At 44.6% G+C, this 22,728-nt stretch overlaps 1 protein-coding gene and 1 pseudogene across 1 annotated transcript; both read left to right on the plus strand.

The window, feature by feature from the left end:
* Positions 1 to 4,347: 4,347 nt before the first annotated feature.
* On the plus strand, positions 4,348 to 5,021 carry LOC123397169 (annotated as a pseudogene).
* Positions 5,022 to 5,924: 903 nt separating this feature from the next.
* Positions 5,925 to 19,601, plus strand: LOC123397179 (proton pump-interactor BIP103-like). Its single transcript, XM_045091830.1, has 5 exons — positions 5,925 to 5,975; positions 6,498 to 6,779; positions 18,533 to 18,712; positions 18,809 to 19,003; positions 19,533 to 19,601. Exons 1-5 carry the CDS (start codon positions 5,925 to 5,927, stop codon positions 19,599 to 19,601), a joined length of 777 nt encoding a protein of 258 aa, XP_044947765.1.
* The last annotated feature ends 3,127 nt before the right edge of the window (positions 19,602 to 22,728 follow it).

Below are 22,728 nucleotides of genomic sequence, written 5' to 3' on the forward strand. Positions count from 1 at the left end.
TTCCTTGTTATATCACCATATTAATGCTATTTAATTTAATGCACCTATATACTTGGTAAAAGGTGGAAGGCTCGGCCTTTCTAGCCTGGTATTTTGTTCCACCTTTGCCCCCTTAGTTTCGGCTACCGGTGTTATGTTCCATAATTGAGCGCTCCTAACACGATCGGGGTTGTTATGGGGACCCCCTTGATAATTAATTTTAGATTAAAGCTGGTCTGGCAAGGCCCAACATTGGTACTATTTGCCCAACATAATAATTCTGTTAAACTGAAATGCATAGGGAGTTAGGGCTACCCGAGGAGTAATTCTACTTAATACAGGGGAGCTAGTGCTGATGGTGCTGGTCCAAAAGCAGAGCACCGTGCGGGGCCAACCCGGGGCAACTCCGGAGATTTGTATCAGGCCACCGTACGCTTCGCTTATCCCTCGTGTCCTGAGAACGAGATACGCGGCTCCTATCTGGATCGTCGACACGTCGGGTGGCCTTGCTGGATTAGTTTTACCTTTGACGAGATATCTTGTGCATCGGGATTCCGGTGATGCTTTGGGTAATCTCAGAGTTGAGGTTTTCCACTAAGGAATCCGACGAGATCGCAAGTGTCGTGATCGAGGATTTCTATGGGGCTTGTGGTAATTTTTGATAGACTAGTTGGAGCACCCCTGCAGGGTTAAATCTTTCGGAAAGCTGTGCTCGCGGTTATGTGGCCACGTGGAAACTTTGTTTAACACTGGTTCAAGATAACTTGAAGATAACTTAATTAAAACTTGCCAACTGCGTGCGTAACCGTGACTGTCTCTTTCATGAGTTCCTTCTCCGATCGAGGACACGGTGGGGTTATGTCTGAAGTAGGTAGGTATTCAGGATCATTTATTTGATCATCAGTAGTCACGTCCGCTATGCGTAAATCTTCCCCCTCTTATTTCTTGTACTCGTAAGTTTAGCCACCAAATATATGCTTAGCCGCTGCTGAAACCTTACCTCACCTAATAAGCTTTGCTAGTCTTGATACCTTTGGAAATGAGATTGTTGAGTCCCCTGTGGCTCACAGATTACTACAACACCAGTTGCAGGTACAGGTAAAGGTTACTTGATGCGAGCGCGTTGATTGTTCATTTGGAGTTGCTTCTTCTTCTTCTTCTTCTTCGATCTACGATGGGTTCCAGGCCGGCAGCCTGGGATAGCAAGGATGGACATCGTTCTTCTTTTCTTGTTTGTTTTCGTCCTTAGATGGACCCTGCTCTTCTTCGTGTTATTTATGTAATGTACTGATGTGACTCTGGTGTAGCTTGTGGCGGGTGTAAGCCAATTCTATATATATATATATATATATCTTCTTTTCAGTACATGTACTTGTAACGATATCCATTCTCGCGACACGACGAGATGCGCTTCTATCCCTCATGATGCCCTCGTGCCAAATTGAGGATAGGGTCGCATCTTGGGTGTGACAATAACCCCCATCTCTGTGACGTTGGGGTGAACCTGGAATGTATACTGACCGAACTGTCTCTCCCTTTAGTGAATTGCTGTGCAATCTATTGATCGACTGTGATACAGCCGAATTCTGCTGACGTGCTGCTTGAAGCAAAGCACGAATCTGTTCTAAGCCTCTGCCTGCCTCTAAATCTGACGGCTGGATTGAATCTGCTATTTTGGCTCTGGCTGTGACTTTAAGTACCAGAGTACGATATACCTTGCTATTGGCGCGGTGGTCGCCTGCGAAGAGTTGCCGCTGACGCCGACTGGAAGTTTGATGATGGCGACGACCGCGTCGAGACGATGGTTCACCGGCTTCGGGCTCACCACGACCGAACCCGGGTGGGATCTCCGCAGACCCCACCATGAAGACCTCTGCTGCTGGGTTGCAGCTCTCGCACTTGGAAGGAACATCAGACTGGAATGACGCTGAGTGGATCGGGTCCTGGAGAGGTACAACATGTTCGATGGCTGCAACTTGAGGGGTCAACGGAGACAACGCCTGACCAGCCACCGCGTGCTTCACCCACCGCTGGAGTCGAGAGCGGCTGGATCGCTTGCGGTGACCAACAACAGAGTGAAGAGCCGACAACGGAGTCGACGGCTGTAGAAGAAGAATGCCGAAGGAATTTGCATGGAAGTGCGTCCCTCCATGAACTGGAAGCGTCTCGACGTCGAGTGGCGCTTCTGAGAGCCATGCCGAGTCGTCGGCGACGAGACGAGGGCGGCGAAATGGATCTCACTGCCCATGAACGAACTGTCGCCGGAAGACATGATGAAGAGTGAAAAAAATGCAAACTTGCCGGAAGTCGCTGATACGTCTGTCCCACGGTGGGCGCCAACTGTCTTGGGAATAAACCTGATAGTAGAGGTGTAGGGTACGAATGGAGAGGGCAGAGTCCTAGCTACGGCAAGATTGTACGCAAGATGTATGAGTTCAGGCCCCTCTCTTGGAGGTAACAACCCTACGTCTCAGGTGCTCGGGAGCTCTTGCACGGTGGTTTTGTGTAATACAAGGGGTGCGAACCCTTGTGCTAGAGGGGAGGGGTGGCTTATATAGAGTGCGCCACCTCTCATCAATACCTCAGCATCTAAGGGCTCGATCAATATGAGTTAAAGATATACGTTACTGATAACGTAAGTGGGTAATAAATGCTACTAAAGACCATTGGTTGAACGTGTGACCGTTGGCCATCGTGGGTGACTTCTAATCTTCAATACCGACTGGAATCCTTCTGAGCGCATTTGGGTTGTCGAGTGGATGTAAATTTAATCCGAGTGCCTTCGTACCGAGTGACTTTTAAGTAACATCTTCATCCAGTCGGTGTCTTCTGTCTCACACTTGGCCTAATAATGAGGTGTCCTTGGGTAGGACATTTAGGCCAGGCCTATGACCCTACCCTAAGTACATATCTCCATCAGATGGCACTCACATTTATGCCGTAGTGCCACTTCCATAGCATCTCCAACAACCTCTGTAAATTTGGAGTATATATATCTATATAGACAATAGTCTATAAATTTTTTATATACACCTTCAATTTTACAGCAACACGTCTATACACAGAACGTCTATATTCTTTATTTTTTATTTTATTATTATTTTGTAACTACCAATTCAAGTACCATTTCAACGGTAATTAAAACAATTTCAGTAGTACGAGCAGAGTAACTAAATAACAATTTTAGTTCAGCAACATTGAACATGTTCATTTAACTTGCACTCAGCACGACCACATATTCGGTTAACCTACACTAAGGCACATACATTCAGATATTCAGCCCAAATCCATACCCAAGCCACACACAGAGCACATCCTCTGCTTCCCGTGCTCCCGTTCCACTCTCCCTCGCACGGCGACACCAAACATCCCCCTCCCACACTTGCGGTGGCCCTCCCCTCCCCACCCCAAGCGAACCGGCGGCAACCCTCCCCTCCCTCCCCCGAGCGGACGAGCCACAGCGGCCCTCACCTCCCCGCAAGCGTAGCGGCGGCGCGTCCCTTCCCTCAACCCTCCCCTCCCCCCGAATGCGGCTGTGGCTGCGACGACATCTGGATCCAGCCCGACTGCAGCGGGTGGATTCAACAGCCCGATTGTAGCGGGTGGATCCCCTCCTCTATCTCTGTCTATGGGAGCAAAAAGGGCATACCTTGGTCCGGTGGTGTGGCACGATGGCGTTCTTGCGATGGTGGCGCTCCTCTTCCTGATCTCTGCGGGAAGGAGACACTCGCCTTCGGTTGAGGTTTGGACGAGGGTTCACATCGTCCAGCCCTGGACGATGTAGAGTTTCAATTAGGCGATGTGGACATTTAGACATCCGTTTAGACGAGCTGCTGGACGTTGGTTTTAGGGTCATGTCGTCTAAGGCCTTGTTTGGAACCACTCAGATTATATAATTCAGTTTTTATAACCTATTTTGTCTTCAAACAGGTCAGATTATGGTGTAGATTATAAAAACTAGATGGACAGATTATTAAAACCCATAATCTACTCCACCTCAACTAAAATAAGATTATGGATTGCTAATGACCCATTACCCTTGTAATGTTGGAGATAATTACATTCCTACTACCACCACCCTCCTCTTTAAAAAAAACAAAGGACAAACATGTCATTATCTCTACTATTAAAGCAGGATGTGCCGTCGTGATGGTTCAACCTCCACGATGGTTCGACCTCCCAGCGATCGTACGATCCCACCTTTCCTTCGTTGTACCTCCTCTTCCCACGCCCACGTAAAGAAAAACGCTAAGAAAGAAAAAAAAAGTTCGTCGACCTCCTCCTCCCACGTCACATGTCCCTCTCCCAGTCTCCCCCACCTCTCGCCCCAGATCCGTCCTGTCCACGCCGAGCAGTTCCTCATCGCCAATGCCGCTGCCGTCGGTCGAGATCCCGCGGTCCCCGGCCACCCCCGACGCGTCGGCGCCGTCGGAGGACGTGCTACTGCGAGTCCCCGGCGCGCAGCTCCACCTCATCGACCACCAGCGCAGCCACCCGCTGGCCGCCGGTGACCTCTCCCTCCACCGCATCCGGGCCGGAGACACCTCCCTGGCCGCCATCGCAGCCCTCCGTGTCGTCCAGTGGCCGCTGGCCCGCGACGTCGCGGCTGTCAAGCTCGACCCCCGCCACTACTCCTTCTCCTTCGCAGTCCCCGCCTCCCCCGACGACCCGGCCCCCGACCCGCTCCACTACGGCCTCACGCTCTCCGTCCCCGACCCGCGCCTCGACGCCCTGCTCGGCGCCTACACCAGGTTCTCCACCCACTCCATCGCCGGCAGCGAGGGGCTGGCCGACGGGGTGCGCGGCGAGGTCGAGGCCGCCGCGTACTGGATCGCCGTCGCGCCCAACGTCGAGGAGTACGGCAGCGCCGTCGCCAGGGCCATCGCGTCCGGCGCCAAGAACGTCGCCAAGGGGATCCTCTGGTGTGGGGTCATGACCATGGACAGGCTCCACTAGGGGAACGAGGTGCTCCGGAAGAGGATCCAGCCCGACGATACTGAGGCCGAGGTCAGCCGGAGATGCTCAGGCGGATCAAAACGTAGTGCTTTCTTTCCTCAGTTATTCTTATCACATAAATGTGTTCCTATTTGCTCATGCAGACTTATTAATCAGTGGGATTGTGATGAGTAAATGCTTCAAGGTTTGGTCACATCACAGTTCATAGTTAGATTGTATTACTGGTTTAAATCGTGATGCAAAGTGCGATCATGTGTATCTTATTTCGATTCAAAGGTAGTACTGTCTTTCTTAGATTTTTCATACCAAGTGTGTTTTTGATTTGCAGTCATGAAGAATTATCAGTATAATTTGTGTTGTAGGAGGAAATTCTTCAGGCTTTGAGCATATCATAGTTCATAGTTACATTAGATTAGTAGTTTATAAATCGTGTTGCGATGTGCCATCATGGGTATCTCATTTCCATTCGATGTTTTTTTAGTTGTGCTAAATATTTTATGATTAGTACGGATAATCTCCCCAAATTATACACACAATCGTTCTGACACTGGAACTTTTTTTACATGCTCTGCTATTTGGCATCGCTGGTGCCATGTTAAACTTGGCTGGTTATTCCTGTTCTGTATGGTGATTCGTGAATTATAGCTATGGCTTGATGCCGTGATTGCATATAATATCATATAGGAAGAACCGCAAGCACTCATGTCGAAAGACTCGGTGATTGTAGACAGCTGCATTTTGATGAATTTTGCAACTCGACTTAGCAATCGAGGCGAGTTCTATATCTAATTACCATACATTTATTGCATCAAGCAAAGAATAGTAGGAGAGAGACCTACTGGAATATATCGCTTCCACTATTTTAGTTAACCCGGTTATCCTTATGCTGCTTGTTCATGCAGTTGTCGAGAATGTGAAGTTGAAGCATGAGAGACATCATCATCATACTTTATCTTCTTGTATTTCAGGTGGCACCTAGGTTTGGAGAGATGGACATGGTGATTGATAGGGATTTCAGTGGGAGTAATACATACGACTCTGTAAAGAAATTAAAGACCTTCCGGTTTCAATACATGGCCAAAAAACTTCACTTTGTGTTGTATATAAACAATCTAGCTACCAATATGTACTTAGTTTATTTTAAACATATCCCTTTGCGGTTCAAATTATTTTTAGTGGGCAAGCATATATTGATCAAATTATGTTCAGTTTTTTATATCATTATCATAATTTAATATGGCTTAGTCTTTTTTTCATCTTCCCAACTGGGTGTTCTTTTGCCTTAATCCCTTTGATGAGTTATCACAATAAATCCAGGTTTAAAAAATACATGAAGCATTGGTTTGAATTGTTTGGTTAATAAAAATTATGAATTTTCAGGGAAACAACTCACCATTCATGAGTGTTATTAATCCATACAAAAAGCAAGAGACACAACATAAACGCTAAGTTGGTAACATATCATGTCACCGTTAACGTTAACATACCATATAATAGAAACACACACCTACGCATGAGCGTTTGTCTTGTTCGTAGGACGGCTCACCTTGTCCTGCGCGCAGGCTTTGGCGGCGACGTCCTCCGCGGCGGCGGCCTCGGTGGCCTCGTCGTGCTCGTCGTCCTTGGGGAAGGCGAGTGGGGTGTCCGGGCTAGCGACGCCCTCGCTCCTGCCACTATCATCATCGACCGCCGCGGCGGGCTTCTCGGCCGGCGAGGACGCGGGGGCCCTCCGCGGCCGGCGCCGACCCCACGAGGGAATCTCTAGCCGCGCGTTCTACTTCTGCTGCTGGCGGTGGCGGCGGTTGCAGGCCCGCACGATGGACGGCAGGTCGGCTCACGTCACGGTCCGTGGAGCACATGCCGGGTCTTCACCTCTCCACTACCAGCAGTAGTCATCTGCTACCGCGCCCCAGCGCTTCCTACGGTTTGTGGTTTCTGATGGGGTTCGTAGATCTCACCGCCTCGCTCCGCTGGAGTAAGGTGATGACCACCATAGCCTGGCTCCGCCACCATCTTCCTTGGGCACGCGGACACGAAGCTTTTCAGTAACCCTCTCGCTTCGGGATGGACCTCCGACGAGGCCACGCATCACCTCCGTGGCTCCCGCAGCAACGAGGAGCACATCATCATTGTCCTGGTTTGTACAGTAGTGCTTTTTTCCTTTGATTTTTTTTTGGATGGGTCTTTAGTTACAATTTTTGTTTGCAATGCCCGGCAGGGGAGCCCCCGACGACAACAGGATTGCGGGACTGGCATGGTTGCTTCTCCCCATTGCACATGGTGCGACCAGAAGTCCCGAGTAGCCTCCGCCTTCATTGCCGCCGTGGACATTGACTACGAGTTCATATAGAACTAGGCCTTCAGGTACACACTACTCAACAATATTTCCCTTTACCCATTTGCTCGTACAGGATTTTCTTTTGAACTTTTTAATGCAGACGTGATTTTACTTTTGTTTGCATGTAATCCCCTTCCTCGTGGGGAACGGATAGGTCTCATATCGTCTTGCTGGCGTAGATCCAAATTTTCTATGATGTTTCTGTTAGACAATATATGGATTTTTTGGGTTCTAAATCATAGTCCCAACTTTCTGAACAAACTACTAATAAACTTGATTGGTGATTATTCTTAATGAATTAGTCCATTTTAATGTAAAGCAACTGAATTTATTTTTTTGTTTGACTTCTGATACTAAGTATCTTCTAAATCCCTCACAAAAAGTGTTATCTGAATCATACGAGCGGTAAAAACTGAGTTCTTTTTGCAATAGAAATATTTTGCTAATCAACAAGAACTCATGCCCCTAGCTTGGTTGCTGATCAAGTTTGAAAACCGATGCGAAGGAGAAGAAGAAGAAAGACCCGTTCTGCATCCGTGATGACCTGAAGCTCACATTTGACAGCAGAGGAGGATACGAGGAGAAGGCCATGCGGGTTGAAGGATCACCATGACATTGAGACGGGGCGCCGCTCCATGGACACGGCGGCGACAAAGTCGTAAACAACAATGCTCAAGATCGGCTAGAGAGATTTGGGACTTACGCAACATGCAGCAGACTCTCGGTATTTCTTGATCAAATTCCATTCTTTTTTATGTGCTAGATAGATAGGGAGCTTACTCTGTTGGAAATATGCCCTAGAGGTAATAATAAATTAGTTATTATTATATTTCTTTGTTCATGATAATCGTTTATTATCCATGCTATAATTGTATTGATTGGAAACACAATACTTGTGTGGATACATAGACAAAACACTGTCCCTAGTAAGCCTCTAGTTGACTAGCTCGTTGATCAAAGATGGCCAAGGTTTCCTGGCCATAGGCAAGTGTTGTTACTTGATAACGGGATCACATCATTAGGAGAATCATGTGATGGACTAGACCCAAACTAATAGACGTAGCATGTTGATCGTGTCATTTTGTTGCTACTGTTTTCTGCGTGTCAAGTATTTGTTCCTATGATCATGAGATCATATAACTCACTGACACCGGAGGAATGCTTTGTGTGTATCAAACGTCGCAACGTAACTGGGTGACTATAAAGATGCTCTACAGGTATCTCCGAAGGTGTTAGTTGTGTTAGTATGGATCGAGACTAGGATTTGTCACTCCGTGTGACGGAGAGGTATCTCGGGGCCCACTCGGTAATACAACATCACACACAAGCCTTGCAAGCAATGTGACTTAGTGTAAGTTGCGGGATCTTGTATTACGGAACGAGTAAAGAGACTTGCCGGTAAACGAGATTGAAATAGGTATGCGGATACTGACGACCGAATCTCGGGCAAGTAACATACCGAAGGACAAAGGGAATGACATACGGGATTATATGAATCCTTGGCACTGAGGTTCAAACGGTAAGATCTTCATAGAATATGTAGGATCCAATATGGGCATCCAGGTCCCGCTATTGGATATTGACCGAGGAGTCTCTCGGGTCATGTCTACATAGTTCTCGAACCCGCGGGGTCTGCACACTTAAGGTTCGACGTTGTTTTATGCGTATTTGAGTTATATGGTTGGTTACCGAATGTTGTTCGGAGTCCCGGATGAGATCACGGATGTCACGAGGGTTTCCGGAACGGTCCGGAAACGAAGATTGATATATAGGATGACCTCATTTGATTACCGGAAGATTTTCGGAGTTACCGGGAATGTACCGGGAATGACGAATGGGTTCCGGGTGTTCACCGGGGGGGCAACCCACCTCGGGGAAGCCCATAGGCCTTGGGGGTGGCGCACCAGCCCTTAGTGGGCTGGTGGGACAGCCCAAGAAGGCCCTATGCGCCATAGGAAGAAAATCAAAGAGAAAAGGAAAAAAAAGGAGGAGGTGGGAAAGGGAAGAAGGACTCCACCTTCCAAACCAAGTTGGATTCGGTTTGGAAGGGGAGACCTTCCCCCCTTGGCTCGGCCGACCCCCTTGGGGCCTCTTGAGCCCCAAGTCAAGGCTCCCCCTCTTCCCCCTATGTATACGGAGGTTTTAGGGCTGATTTGAGACAACTTTTGCCACGGCAGCCCAACTACATACCTCCACGGTTTTACCTCTAGATCGCGTTTCTGCGGAGCTTAGGCGGAGCCCTGCTGAGATTAGATCACCACCAACCTCCGGAGCGCCGTCACGCTGCCGGAGAACTCTTCTACCTCTCCGTCTCTCTTGCTGGATCAAGAAGGCCGTGATCATCGTCGAGCTGTACGTGTGCTGAACGCGGAGGTGCCGTCCGTTCGGCACTAGATCGGAGCGGATCGTGGGACGAATCACGGGACGGTTCGTGGGACGGTTCGCGGGGCGGATCGAGGGACGCGAGCACGTTCCACTACATCAACCGTGTTTCTTAACGCTTCTGCTATGCAATCTACAAGGGTACGTAGATCGGAAATCCCCTCTCGTAGATGGACATCACCATGATAGGTCTTCGTGCGCGTAGGAAAATTTTTTGTTTCCCATGCGACGTTCCCCAACAGTGGCATCATGAGCTAGATTCATGCGTAGATGTCTTCTCGAGTAGAACACAAAAGTTTTTGTGGGCGGTGATGTGCGTTTTGCTACCCTCCTTAGTCTTTTCTTGATTCCGCGGTATTGTTGGATTGAAGCGGCTTGGACCGGCATTACTCGTACGCTTACGAGAGACTGGTTTCATCGCCACGAGTAACCCCGTTGCTCAAAGATGACTGGCAAGTGTCAGTTTCTCCAACTTTAGTTGAATCAGATTTGACGGAGGAGGTCCTTGGATGAGGTTAAATAGCAACTCATATATCTTCGTTGTGGTGTTTGCGTAAGTAAGATGCGATCCTACTAGATACCCATGGTCACCACGTAAAACATGCAACAACAAAATTAGAGGACGTCTAACTTGTTTTTGCAGGGTATGCTTCTGATGTGACATGGCCAACGATGTGATGTGATATATTGGGTGTATGAGATGATCATGTTGTAATAGATAATATCGACTTGCACGTCGATGGTATGGCAACCAGCAGGAGCCATAGGGTTGTCTTTAAACTAACGTTTGTGCTTGCAGATGCGTTTACTATTTTGCTAGGATGTAGCTTTAGTAGTAATAGCATGAGTAGCACGACAACCCCGATGGCAACACGTTGATGGAGATCATGATGATGGAGATCATGGTGTGACGCCGGTGACAAGAAGATCGTGCCGGTGCTTTGGTGATGGAGATCAAGAAGCACGTGATGATGGCCATATCATGTCACTTATGAATTGCATGTGATGTTAATCCTTTATGCACCTTATCTTGCTTAGAACGACGGTAGCATTATGAGGTGATCTCTCACTAAAATTTCAAGACGAAATTGTGTTCTCCCCGACTGTGCACCGTTGCGACAGTTCTTCGTTTCGAGACACCACGTGATGATCGGGTGTGATAGACTCAATGTTCACATACAACGGGTGCAAAACAGTTGCACACGCGGAACACTCGGGTTAAGCTTGACGAGCCTAGCATGTGCAGACATGGCCTCGGAACACATGAGACCGAAAGGTCGAGCATGAATCGTATAGTTGATATGATTAGCATAGAGATGCTTACCACTGAAACTATTCTCGACTCACGTGATGATCGGACTTGAGATAGTGGATTTGGATCATGTACCACTCAAATGACTAGAGAGATGTACTTTTTGAGTGGGAGTTCTTAAGTAATATGATTAATTGAACTAATTGTCATGAACATAGTCTAATGGTCTTTGCGAATTACGATGTAGCTTGCACTGTAGCTCTACTGTTTTTTATATGTTCCTAGAGAAAATTTAGTTGAAAGTTGATAGTAGCAAACTTTGCAGACTGAGTCTGTAAAACCGAGGATTGTCCTCGTTGCTGCGCAGAAGGCTTATGTCCTTAATGCACCACTCGGTGTGCTGCACCTCGAGCGTCGTCTGTGGATGCTGTGAACATCCGACATACACGTTTCTGATGACTACACGATAGTTCAGTGCAAAATACTTAATGGCTTAGAAGCAAGGCACCGAAGACGTTTTAAACGTCACGGAGCATAAGTGGTGTTCTAAAGAGATGAAATTGTGATTTCATGCTCATGCCCTTGTTGAGAGGTACGAGACCTCCGACAAGATTCTTTGTCCACAAAGTAAAGGAGAAAAGCTCAATCATTGAGCGTGTGCTCAGATTGTCTGAGTACGACAATCACTTGAATCAAGTGGGAGTTAATCTTCCATATGAGTTAGTGATGGTTCTCCAAAGTCACTGCCACCAAGCTGTGAGAGCTTCGTGATGAACTATAACATATCAAGGATAGATACAATGATCCTTGAGCGATTCGCGATGTTTGACACTGCGAAAGTAGAAATCAAGAAGGAGCATCAATAGTTGATGGTTTGTAAAACCACTAAGTTTCAAGAAAGACAAGGGCTAGAAGGGATACTTCGTGAAACGACAAAACAGTTGTTGCACTAATGAAGAGACCCAAGATTAAACCCAAACCCGAGACTAAGTGCTTCTGTAATGAGGGGAACAGTCACTGAGGCGGAGCAACTCTAGATACTTGGTAGATAAGAAGGCTGGCAAAAGTTGAAAGAAGTATATTTGATATACATGATGTTGATGTGTACTTTACTAGTACTCCTAGTAGCATGAGGGTATTGGATATCGGTTCGGTTGCTAAGTGATTAGTAACACGAAATGGAAGCTGCGGAATAAACGGAGACTAGCTAAAGGCGAGGTGACGATACGTGTTGGAAGTGTTTCCAAGGTTGATATGATCAAACGTCGGACGCTCCCTCTACCATCGGGATTGGTGTTAAACCTAAATAATTGTTATTTGGTGCTTGCGTTAAGCATGAACATGATTGGATCATGTTTATTGCAATACGATTATTCATTTAAAGAGAATAATGGTTACTCTATTTTCTTGAATAATCACCTTCAATGGTTTATTGAATCTCGATTGTAGTGTTACACATGTTCATGATATTGGTGCCAAAAGATACGAGGTAATGATGATAGTACCACTTACTTGTGGCACTGCCGCTTGAGTCATGTTGGTATAAATTGCATGAAGAGGCTCCATGCTGATGGATCTTTATATTCACTTGATTTTGAATCACTAGTGACATGCAAGTCATACCACATGAGCAAGGCCTTGTTTTCATTGAGATGAAATAAGATAGTAACTTGTTGGAAGTGATACATTTTGATGTATGCAGTCCAATGGGTGCTGAGGCACGCAGTGGATATCATTATGTTCTTACTTCAATGACGATTTGAGTAGACACTAGAGTATTTGCTTAATGAATCACAAGTCTGAAATATTGAAAAGTTCAATTCTGTTTCGGAGTGAAGTTCGTCGTAACAAGAGGATAAACTGTCTACGATATGATCATAGAAATGAATATCTGAGTTACGAGTTTTGGTACGCAGTTAAGGCAATGTGGAAATTGTTTCGCGGTTCATGCCACCTAGAACATCATAGTGTGATGATGTGTCTGAACGTCATAGCCACACACTATTTAGTATGGTGCATGCTATGATGTCTCTTATCGAATTACCACTATCGTTTATGGGTTAAGCATTAGAGACAACCGCATTCACTTTAAATAGGGCACCACGTATTCCCATTGAGATGACACAGTATAGACTGAGGTTTAGAGAAATCTAAACTCTCGTTTCTTGAAAGTTTGGGGTTTCGACACTTATGTGAAAAAGTTTTAGTCTGATAAGCTCGAACCCAAAGAGGATAAATGCATCTACATAGGATATCCAAAACAGTTGGGTACATCTCCTATCTCAGATCCGAAAGCAAAGTGTTTGTTTCTAGAAACGGATCCTTTCTCGAGGAAAGGTTTCTCTCGAAAGAATTGAGTGGGAGGGTGGTAGAACTTGATGAGGTTATTGAACCATCACTTCGACCAGTGTGTAGCAGGGCGCAGGAAGTTGTTCCTGTGGCGCCTACACCAATTGAAGTGAAAGCTGATGATGGTGATCGTCGAGCATCGGATCAAGTTACTACAAGCCTCGTAGGTTGACAAGGTCGCGTACTACTACAGAGTGGTACGGTAACCCTGTCTTGGAGGTCATGTTGTTGAGCAACAATGAACCTACGAGTTATGGAGAAAGCAATGGTGGGCCCGGATTCCGACAAATGGCTGGAGGCCATGAAATCCGAGAGAGGATCCATGTATGAAAACAAAGTGTAGACTTTGGAAGAACTACTTGATGGTCATAGGACTATTGAGTAAAGATGGATCTTTAAAAGGAAGACAGACGATGATAGTGATAAGTCGCTATTAAGAAAAGCTCAACTTGTCGCAAAGATGTTTCCGACAAGATCAAACATTTGACTATGATGAGACTCTCTCACTCGTAGCGATGCTAAAAGTCTGTTAGAATTATGTTAGTAGTTGCTGCATTATTTATGAAATATTGCATGTAGGATGTCAAAACATTGTTTCCTCGACGGTTTCCTTGAGCAAACATTGTATGAGATACAACCATGAGGTTTTGTCGATCCTAAAGATACTAGCAAGTATGCAAGCTCCAGCGATCCTTAAATGGACTGGTGCAAGCATCTCGGAGTTGGAATATACACTTTGATGAGATGATCTAGGATTTTGGGTTTGTACAAGGTTTATGAGAAACTTGTATTTCCAAAGAAGTGAGTGGGAGCACTATAGAATTTCTGATAAGTATATGTGGTTGACATATTGTGGATTAGAAGTAATGTAGAATTTCTGTAAAGCATACAAGGTTGTTTGAAAGGAGTTTTCAAAGGAATACCTGGATTGAGCTACTTGAACATTGAGCATCAAAGATCTATGGAGATAGATCGAAAGCGCTTAATGGTAGTTTCAACAAGATGCATGCCTTGACAAATTTTTGAAGGAGTTCAAAATGGATCAGCAAAGAAGGAGTTCTTGGTTGCGTTGTAAGGTGTGAATTTGAGTAAGACTCAAAACCCGACCACGGCAGAATAAAGAGAATAGACGAAGGTCGTCTTCTATGCCTTAGCCGTAGACTCTAAAGTATGCCATGCTGAGTACCGCACCTGATGTGTGCATTGCAGCAAGTCTGTTAAGAGGTACACAGAGTGATCCAGGATTGAATCACTGATCAGCGGTCAAAGTTATCCTTGGTAACTAAATAGACTAAGGAATTTTTCTCGATTATGGAGGTGGTTAAAGAGTTCGTCGTAAAGGGTTACGTCGATGTAAGCTTTGACACTAATCCGAATAACTATGAGTAGTGAAACGGATTCGTATAGTAGAGTAGATATTTGGAGTATTTCCGAATAGCACATAGGAGCAACATCTATAAGATGACATCAAGATTTGTAAAGAACACACGGATCTGAAAATTTCAGAACCGTTGACTAAAACCTCTCTCATGAGCAAGACGTGATCAGACCCCATAACTATATGGGTGTTGGATTCGTTGGAATCACATGGTGATGTGAACTAGATTATTGACTCTAGTGCAAGTCGGAGAATGTTGGAAATATGCCCTAGAGGCAATAATAAATTAGTTATTATTATATTTCTTTGTTCATGATAATCGTTTATTATCCATGCTATAATTGTATTGATTGGAAACACAATACTTGTGTGGATACATATACAAAACACTGTCCCTAGTAAGCCTCTAGTTGACTATCTCGTTGATCAAAGATGGCCAAGGTTTCCTGGCCATAGGCAAGTGTTGTTACTTGATAACGGGATCACATCATTAGGAGAATCATGTGATGGACTAGACCCAAACTAATAGACGTAGCATGTTGATCGTGTCATTTTGTTGCTACTATTTTCTGCGTGTCAAGTATTTGTTCCTATGACCATGAGATCATATAACTCACTGACACCGGAGGAATGCTTTGTGTGTATCAAACGTCGCAACGTAACTGGGTGACTATAAAGATGCTCTACAGGTATCTCCGAAGGTGTTAGTTGAGTTAGTATGGATCGAGACTAGGATTTGTCACTCCGTGTGACGGAGAGGTATCTCGGGGCCCACTCGGTAATACAACATCACACACAAGCCTTGCAAGCAATGTGACTTAGTGTAAGTTGCGGGATCTTGTATTACGGAACGAGTAAAGAGACTTGCTGGTAAACGAGATTGAAATAGGTATGCAGATACTGACGATCGAATCTCGGGCAAGTAACATACCGAAGGACAAAGGGAATGACATACGGGATTATATGAATCCTTGGCACTGAGGTTCAAACGATAAGATCTTCATAGAATATGTAGGATCCAATATGGGCATCCAGGTCCCGCTATTGGATATTGACCGAGGAGTCTCTCGGGTCATGTCTACATAGTTCTCGAACCCGCAGGGTCTGCACACTTAAGGTTCGACGTTGTTTTATGCGTATTTGAGTTATATGGTTGGTTACCGAATGTTGTTCGGAGTCCCGGATGAGATCACGGACGTCACGAGGGTTTCCGGAATGGTCCGGAAACGAAGATTGATATATAGGATGACCTCATTTGATTACCGGAAGGTTTTCGGAGTTACCGGGAATGACGAATGGGTTCCGGGTGTTCACCGGGGGGGCAACCCACCTCGGGGAAGCCCATAGGCCTTGGGGGTGGCGCACCAGCCCTTAGTGGGCTGGTGGGACAGCCCAATAAGTCCCTATGCGCCATAGGAAGAAAATCAAAGAGAAAAGGAAAAAAAGGAGGAGGTGGGAAAGGGAAGAAGGACTCCACCTTCCAAACCAAGTTGGATTCGGTTTGGAAGGGGAGACCTTCCCCCCTTGGCTCGGCCGACCCCCTTGGGGCCTCTTGAGCCCCAAGGCAAGGCTCCCCCTCTTCCCCCTATGTATACGGAGGTTTTAGGGCTGATTTGAGACAACTTTTGCCACGGCAGCCCGACCACATACCTCCACGGTTTTACCTCTAGATCGCGTTTCTGCGGAGCTCAGGCGGAGCCCTGCTGAGATTAGATCACCACCAACCTCCGGAGCGCCGTCACGCTGCCGGAGAACTCTTCTACCTCTCCGTCTCTCTTGCTGGATCAAGAAGGCCGAGATCATTGTCGAGCTGTACTTGTGCTGAACGCGGAGGTGCCGTCCGTTCGGCACTAGATCGGAGCGGATCGTGGGACGGATCGCGGGACGGTTCGCGAGGCGGATCGAGGGACGTGAGGACGTTCCACTACATCAACCGCGTTTCTTAACGCTTCTGCAGTGCGATCTACAAGGGTACGTAGATCGGAAATCCCCTCTCGTAGATGGACATCACCATGTTAGGTCTTCGTGCGCGTAGGAAATTTTTTTGTTTCCCATGCGACGTTCCCCAACATACTCAACATGCAAACAAGGGTGGGACAAATTGGTTTCACTTCAATTATTTTTGGCTATGATCGGGATTTCCATTCTTTGTGTATTTACTACTGCTGCTACATCGTTAGTTGGAGCTGATGTGATCCTATATGTAATTGTGATGGTCAAGGGAGACATATATACCCTATATAACTACTTCTTGCTGCTACTAAGGAGTGTACTACTTCCACTACTGCTATATTTTGCATAAATGAAGAAAGAAATAGCTTACTCTGTTCACAAAATAGCAGGTCTGATTGTTTCACATTCAACTGTTATCTTCCAGACCTAGAGAAGTTCAAAAAATAGAAAGTTTGGCTCTTTTAAAGTTGAACCAAAATCATCTAGGAACTGAAAAAGTTCACAAAAATACAGTTTGAGTTTCAGCTAGGAACCAAAATCTGCATCTCCCTCTTCTCCAAGACGGCAACCTGCAGGGACGGGGCGAGGACATCACGTACACCCCAGCATGAAAGACGACCAGATCGAGCATGACCGCAGCAGAGGAGGGCCACCTCTGCCTCGTCGTGCAGGAGATGCCATGGATTGAAGGAAGCGACAGCGATGGTTGTTCCGGATGAGGTGACGTTGAAGTACAGTCATCTTAGATAAAGGTGTGCCATTTTCTAGATCTGTCATTTGATTTTAAGTAGTGTTCAAGGATTTTATGTTGTTGTTCCAGGTACCAATCAACTGCTTGTCCTTTGGACCCTATAATGGCACACATTATGCATGACTTAACTTGATTGTCCTTTGGACCCTATAATGGCACACATTATGCATGACTTAACTGGATCTGTAGCGGAGGTTTGATCTAAACTATTGTCTTCTTTCTAAATATATCCACTAAAGTAGAAAGTAATTAACTGTTTGACTTCTAGCATAAACTTGGTGTCCAAGCTCCTAGAATAGATAGCCAAGCAAAATATGGTACTCTGCGTCAGGGTGATGGTGCCATTTACTTGAGTGGTATATATCTCTATATATTTTAGAAATAGCAAACAAGATTAAAGCAATTTTTCTTACATTTTTTGTGGTCTCTGCTAGAAGCTGAGGTGTAGCACGAGATGTCTCGTAAAATAATTTGGAGGGAGTTAAAAAATAAGGCCTCTTCCTTGTTGTTGATCTTGGATCGATAAAAAATGATGAGTGTCATACTTGCTATTCACACCGTTGTTTATGTGTATACAACATTCTGTCAGAACAAATATGTTTCCTTGTTGTACATGTGTACATCTAAGAAGTTGTTTATATAAGCCATATCATAAGAGAAACAGAATAAAGATGGAAATTTGCCTGCAATTACAAATGTTTTCATGCTTTGTTCAACACAAATGTCAGCAAGGATACAGTACATCAATTGTTCTTTTGTGAGCAATAACCAATATCTTCTATATTATTTCTTTAAGAGTTTTTTGATTGGGATATCTTCTATATTACTTCTTTAAGAGTTTTTTTAATTGGTAATCCATTTCTTTTTTATCAGAATTTATTTATAACAATATCAAGTCTGGTTCGTCAATACTTACACACAAGCATTGCAGACCGAAGGTCAATATTATGACTAAACACTAAAAAGGCACGTGGACTCTGTCATGAAGTTTGTGCAGTATCACCATGTAACACACATCTTTTGCATATGACGGCCATGAAGAACTTCCTTGAAAAGTTGGGTGGTATATTTTATTCTTCCTTCAAACACTCGAAGAGCTTGAGCATGAGGTATGATCAGCCCTTTGATAACTCAACTTCTTCTCATTCAGTATTCTGAATTTTTGTTTGTGTTTTCTGTTTCAATAGTCCCTAGATCAAGAGATTGAATCACCGCATAAGTCATGAGAGCATATCTTTAGACGAGGAGAACCGGCTGATCAAAGAAATTAAGACCCTTGAAAAAACCAAGCCAAAGGTCAGTTCCAATGCTGCTAAACGAGCTAAAATGCAAGATACAGTTGTTGAAAGAGATGCCATACAGGATCAGGTGAAAGTAAGTATCCCATGCCGTGACTTTGTATTTTATTATGCATTTACCTCCTGCGTAAATAAATATTAGACACCATTTTCATTGTCACTTCCCATTCAGATCATCAGGGATGGTATAGATGGAGTAAAGAAGGAGCGACAAGGGGTCAGGTCTAAGATTAAGGTCCTGGATGATGAGATGAAGGTTGTTGATGGCGAGATTGCTTTGCTTCAAGAAGATTTAAATGCAGCTACTGCCAGAAAGGATAAAGCATACGAGTCATTGACCGAATTGAGAAAATTGCGTGATCTTCCCGTAAGTCAAAATACCTTCAACATCTCTCGTGCTCATAATTATGTTTGCTCTTGTAATGTTATTGAGAATTTGATACTACCCCATTTTTTAGGTACTTTAGTTGTGTTAAGAGTTTTAATTAAATAACATGTGTACGGCTGTACGCACTGAAGCATCATCTTTTTGCATGCCTGAACAGCACTTAAACTCCCTCTCTTGATTTTGGAGATATATGATCTGCCATCGCTTTTTCAAATTTGAAGCTCTCTGTCACAGACACATGTTGATAAGCCTAATTCTCTGCATCATACCTGCGCATTTTGGTATTAAGAAAGGTTTCTTATTGCCTTAAATATAGCATTGGATTATGTCAGTCACTTGTTGAAATATCTGAGGTGGCACTGCCAGTGCCATTGGTTGGAACATGCTTTATTGGAAGTCTGTCACAAATAATGGTTATTTACCACACTGTGTTAACAAACCCTCTTGATTTTCTTAATATTTATGTAGCGACTGTATCTATTGACAATTTCGCCTTCATCTTGATCAGAATGCATCCTTCCATCAAAACCGCATAGTCCTGAACAAAGCCAGGGAATTAAATGGCAGCAGGTTCTGAATACAGTGTATGTCCTGTAGCTTCTTTAGCAAGATCACTTGTTTATCATGTCACTGAATTTCACTTGTTACACAAGAACTAAACTCATTGAATGTCAGTGTATATTTTAACTGAATGTCAGTGTTACACAAGAACTAAACTGAATATCAGTTCAATGCTCACATCTTAAATCTGAAAATCAGTAAGTTGTTGCTTCTTGCGTAGAATAGCTAACTGAACTAATGCTCATTCACTTTAGAGTCAGTGATGATTGCTAACTGAATTTGTACACTTTGCTAACTGAATTTTCAGTTTCGTTCGTAACACTTTGCTCTAACTAAATTCTTTTGCTCTCAGTTTAAGTTACAGATTTGACTTTGAATGACCAGTCCCTGTTTTGACTTGGAATGACAGTCTCTTAATTTTGACAGTGAACATCTCCATAAATTTGTTGTTCCACTAAAACTTCAGAGTATATTCAGAAGCAGGAATGTGCAAAAGATAAGTTTGAATCTTCCCCTTGCTGGTTGTTTTACTTTGCTTTATTCTTTCAAGATTTTTTATTTCTTGTGGCATATGCATGTACTCCAATGGCAGTAATTGTCAAGGAATAAGCAGGGGAGCCTTCAATGGGGACTATGGCAGTACTAAAGATTGCTCCATCAGAAATCAACATCAATGCCGAAAAATTGACAGTTCATTTTAGACCATACTAAACATTTTTTATTGGAATTAAATAAACAAGATTGACAGTACTTAACACTCCATGTCGTAGTGAACATTGCAGAAATTGACAGAACACTTATAACCGATGAAAATGCTACAAACCATGAATGATTTCAGAGATTTCCTTCTCCCATTTTTGACCATAATAGTTAACTGAACTTTGTTTGTAACATTTCTACAGAGGACATGGTCAATTGTGTTTCAAATTACAGAGCAAGCAAGGTACACGGTGCAATGTAAAGAAATAGTGTTTGGAATTGGAGCTTCTCGAGTACATTTTCAAACCGGCAGCAACACAAGTAGGAGCTTGAGCAAGGTACAGGGCTGAGCCCTGTACTTCTTCTCAGAGTACTTGAAAAGGAGACGCTGGGAGCAAGGTACATGTCCGGCACTGGAGATGAAAAAGCAAGGCGCCCTGTATATCTTCTCACCGACAGGAACACAATCAGGGGACTCTGGCAACAACACACGAGCAGGGGACGTCCAGGCAGCAACACGAGTAGGGGAGGAGTAGCAACTTGCAGAGGAGCAGCAGAACTAGCTCGAGATTCCAGTCCCGTGAGATAACTTGAGGTCCAGGACGAGCTTGAGGGAGCTGGAGATCCAGGCGCGGCGGCAGCTCGCGGTCCATGCGCTCGTGACCCAGGCATGCGTAGGTCCTGGGCGGCGGCGGTGCAGGTCCTGGGTGGCGGGAGGGGATATCAACAGCGCAGGTCCTAGCCTCTTGGGTGGCGGAGGAGCACGTCCTGGGCGACGGCGGAGCAAGCATGCGATTTTGTGGCGCCGGTCCTGGGTGGCGGAGGAGCACGTCGTGGGCGGCGGCGGAGCAAGCAATTGGGCGGTGCAGGACATGGGTGTCAGAGGAGCACGTCCTGGCCTCCTGGGCGGTGGAGAAGCAAGCCCTGGGCGGCACCGGCACAGGTCCTGGACGGGCAGAGGAAGAACCGAAAGAAGGAGACAACCACCTTTTTGTAAGAGATTTAATGCTATGAGGGTGTTTTTGTATAAATAGATGTACACTACGCTGGTGACAATATTTTCCGGAAGGAGGGAGTATGCGCCAACTTAAATTATTTGAGACATTGTTGCACCATCTTGCATGAGCTTTTGGTGCAACTTACCATTTTTTGTATCGGGTACAAATTTTTTGTTAACTAATATCACATGATTAGAAATTCTTATTATGATTTCTTTGTGAACTTATTTGAAAATGATAAATCAATAAAGCGTTTTTATGTTTACCTTGCTAGAGTTACTTGGCTACATTTATTTTTTGCTTCTCTCGTGCCATTTTTCATTTTTATTGTTCATGTTATCAATGAATTTCATACCAGGTGTATTCCTCTTAGCTCTATGGTTGAAAGATTAGCTTGATTTTCCTACAAGTTAGATGAGCAACTATCAAACCATGAATAGAAATATTTACATTAGCTATTCTAGAATAGGATAACAAGGTCCTCAAGGATCTAACCTGCACGCAATCATAAAACATACGGAACTTTGAATATTTGTTTTCTGAACTTTGAATGGAAGTTCAACGCTAGAAATAGCACAAGGCAATATTTTTGCATTGAAGCTTTGTACCTTCTTAACATGTCTATATCTTAAAAATACATGGGTGTGTGGGTGCATCATTTTTCTAGGAAACAACCATGCGACTTGGGTTAACGATATTTTGCGGGCAATTATTATGCTAGACTTTGACAGGAAGAAGCAAGTGATCAATGTGTGGGTGCATGATTTTGTTTATATGAATGGTTTTGTGTTTCTTATATGAATATGTTGGTTTGCCATGTCAACATACTTAAACTATATATTTATTTTCATGCCCAGCCTAAACAGATCATGTTTCCCTGTGGTGTAGTTGTGTAGGGAATCACCAGGCTTCCGTCACGACGGTCTTGTGGGATGGCAATCACGCTTGTTTTTGGACTGTTACTAGATTAGGAATACTATGAACACTCTGGCTCCTGGCCTCTTTGCCATCATCAGAAGCGCACGCAATCCAGAACACCTTGTTGCAAAAATGTTATTATAGGATATAACAAACATCCACTAATGCGAGTTGTTGCTCAGGGGAGATGATACTCTGATTTGCATGTGTATGAATTAACGAAGCTCCTTCTTTGACAAGATGCAGAGCTTCCCATGTGCAAAACAATTGTGGAAGCATATTGGGCACCTTTAAAACACAAATGTCTGGCTGGTCTTCAGATGCAAGTGTAGATGTGATCTTCAGATGAATCAAGACTGAATATAGTAGTAGAAGATAATATTCGATGAACGAGTGGGTCGAGTGGGCCTAATGTACATGGTCAAGAATGAATGCAAACATTTGGTTTTTGTATTGACATTTTACTAGCTTCTGGCATATTTATCTTTATCTTTTGGATCCTATAAGTGACATGTATACCATATTCTT

The sequence above is a fragment of the Hordeum vulgare genome, chromosome 1H (genome assembly GCF_904849725.1).
Source record: "Hordeum vulgare subsp. vulgare chromosome 1H, MorexV3_pseudomolecules_assembly, whole genome shotgun sequence".
In the NCBI taxonomy this organism is placed as follows: Eukaryota; Viridiplantae; Streptophyta; class Magnoliopsida; order Poales; family Poaceae; genus Hordeum; species Hordeum vulgare.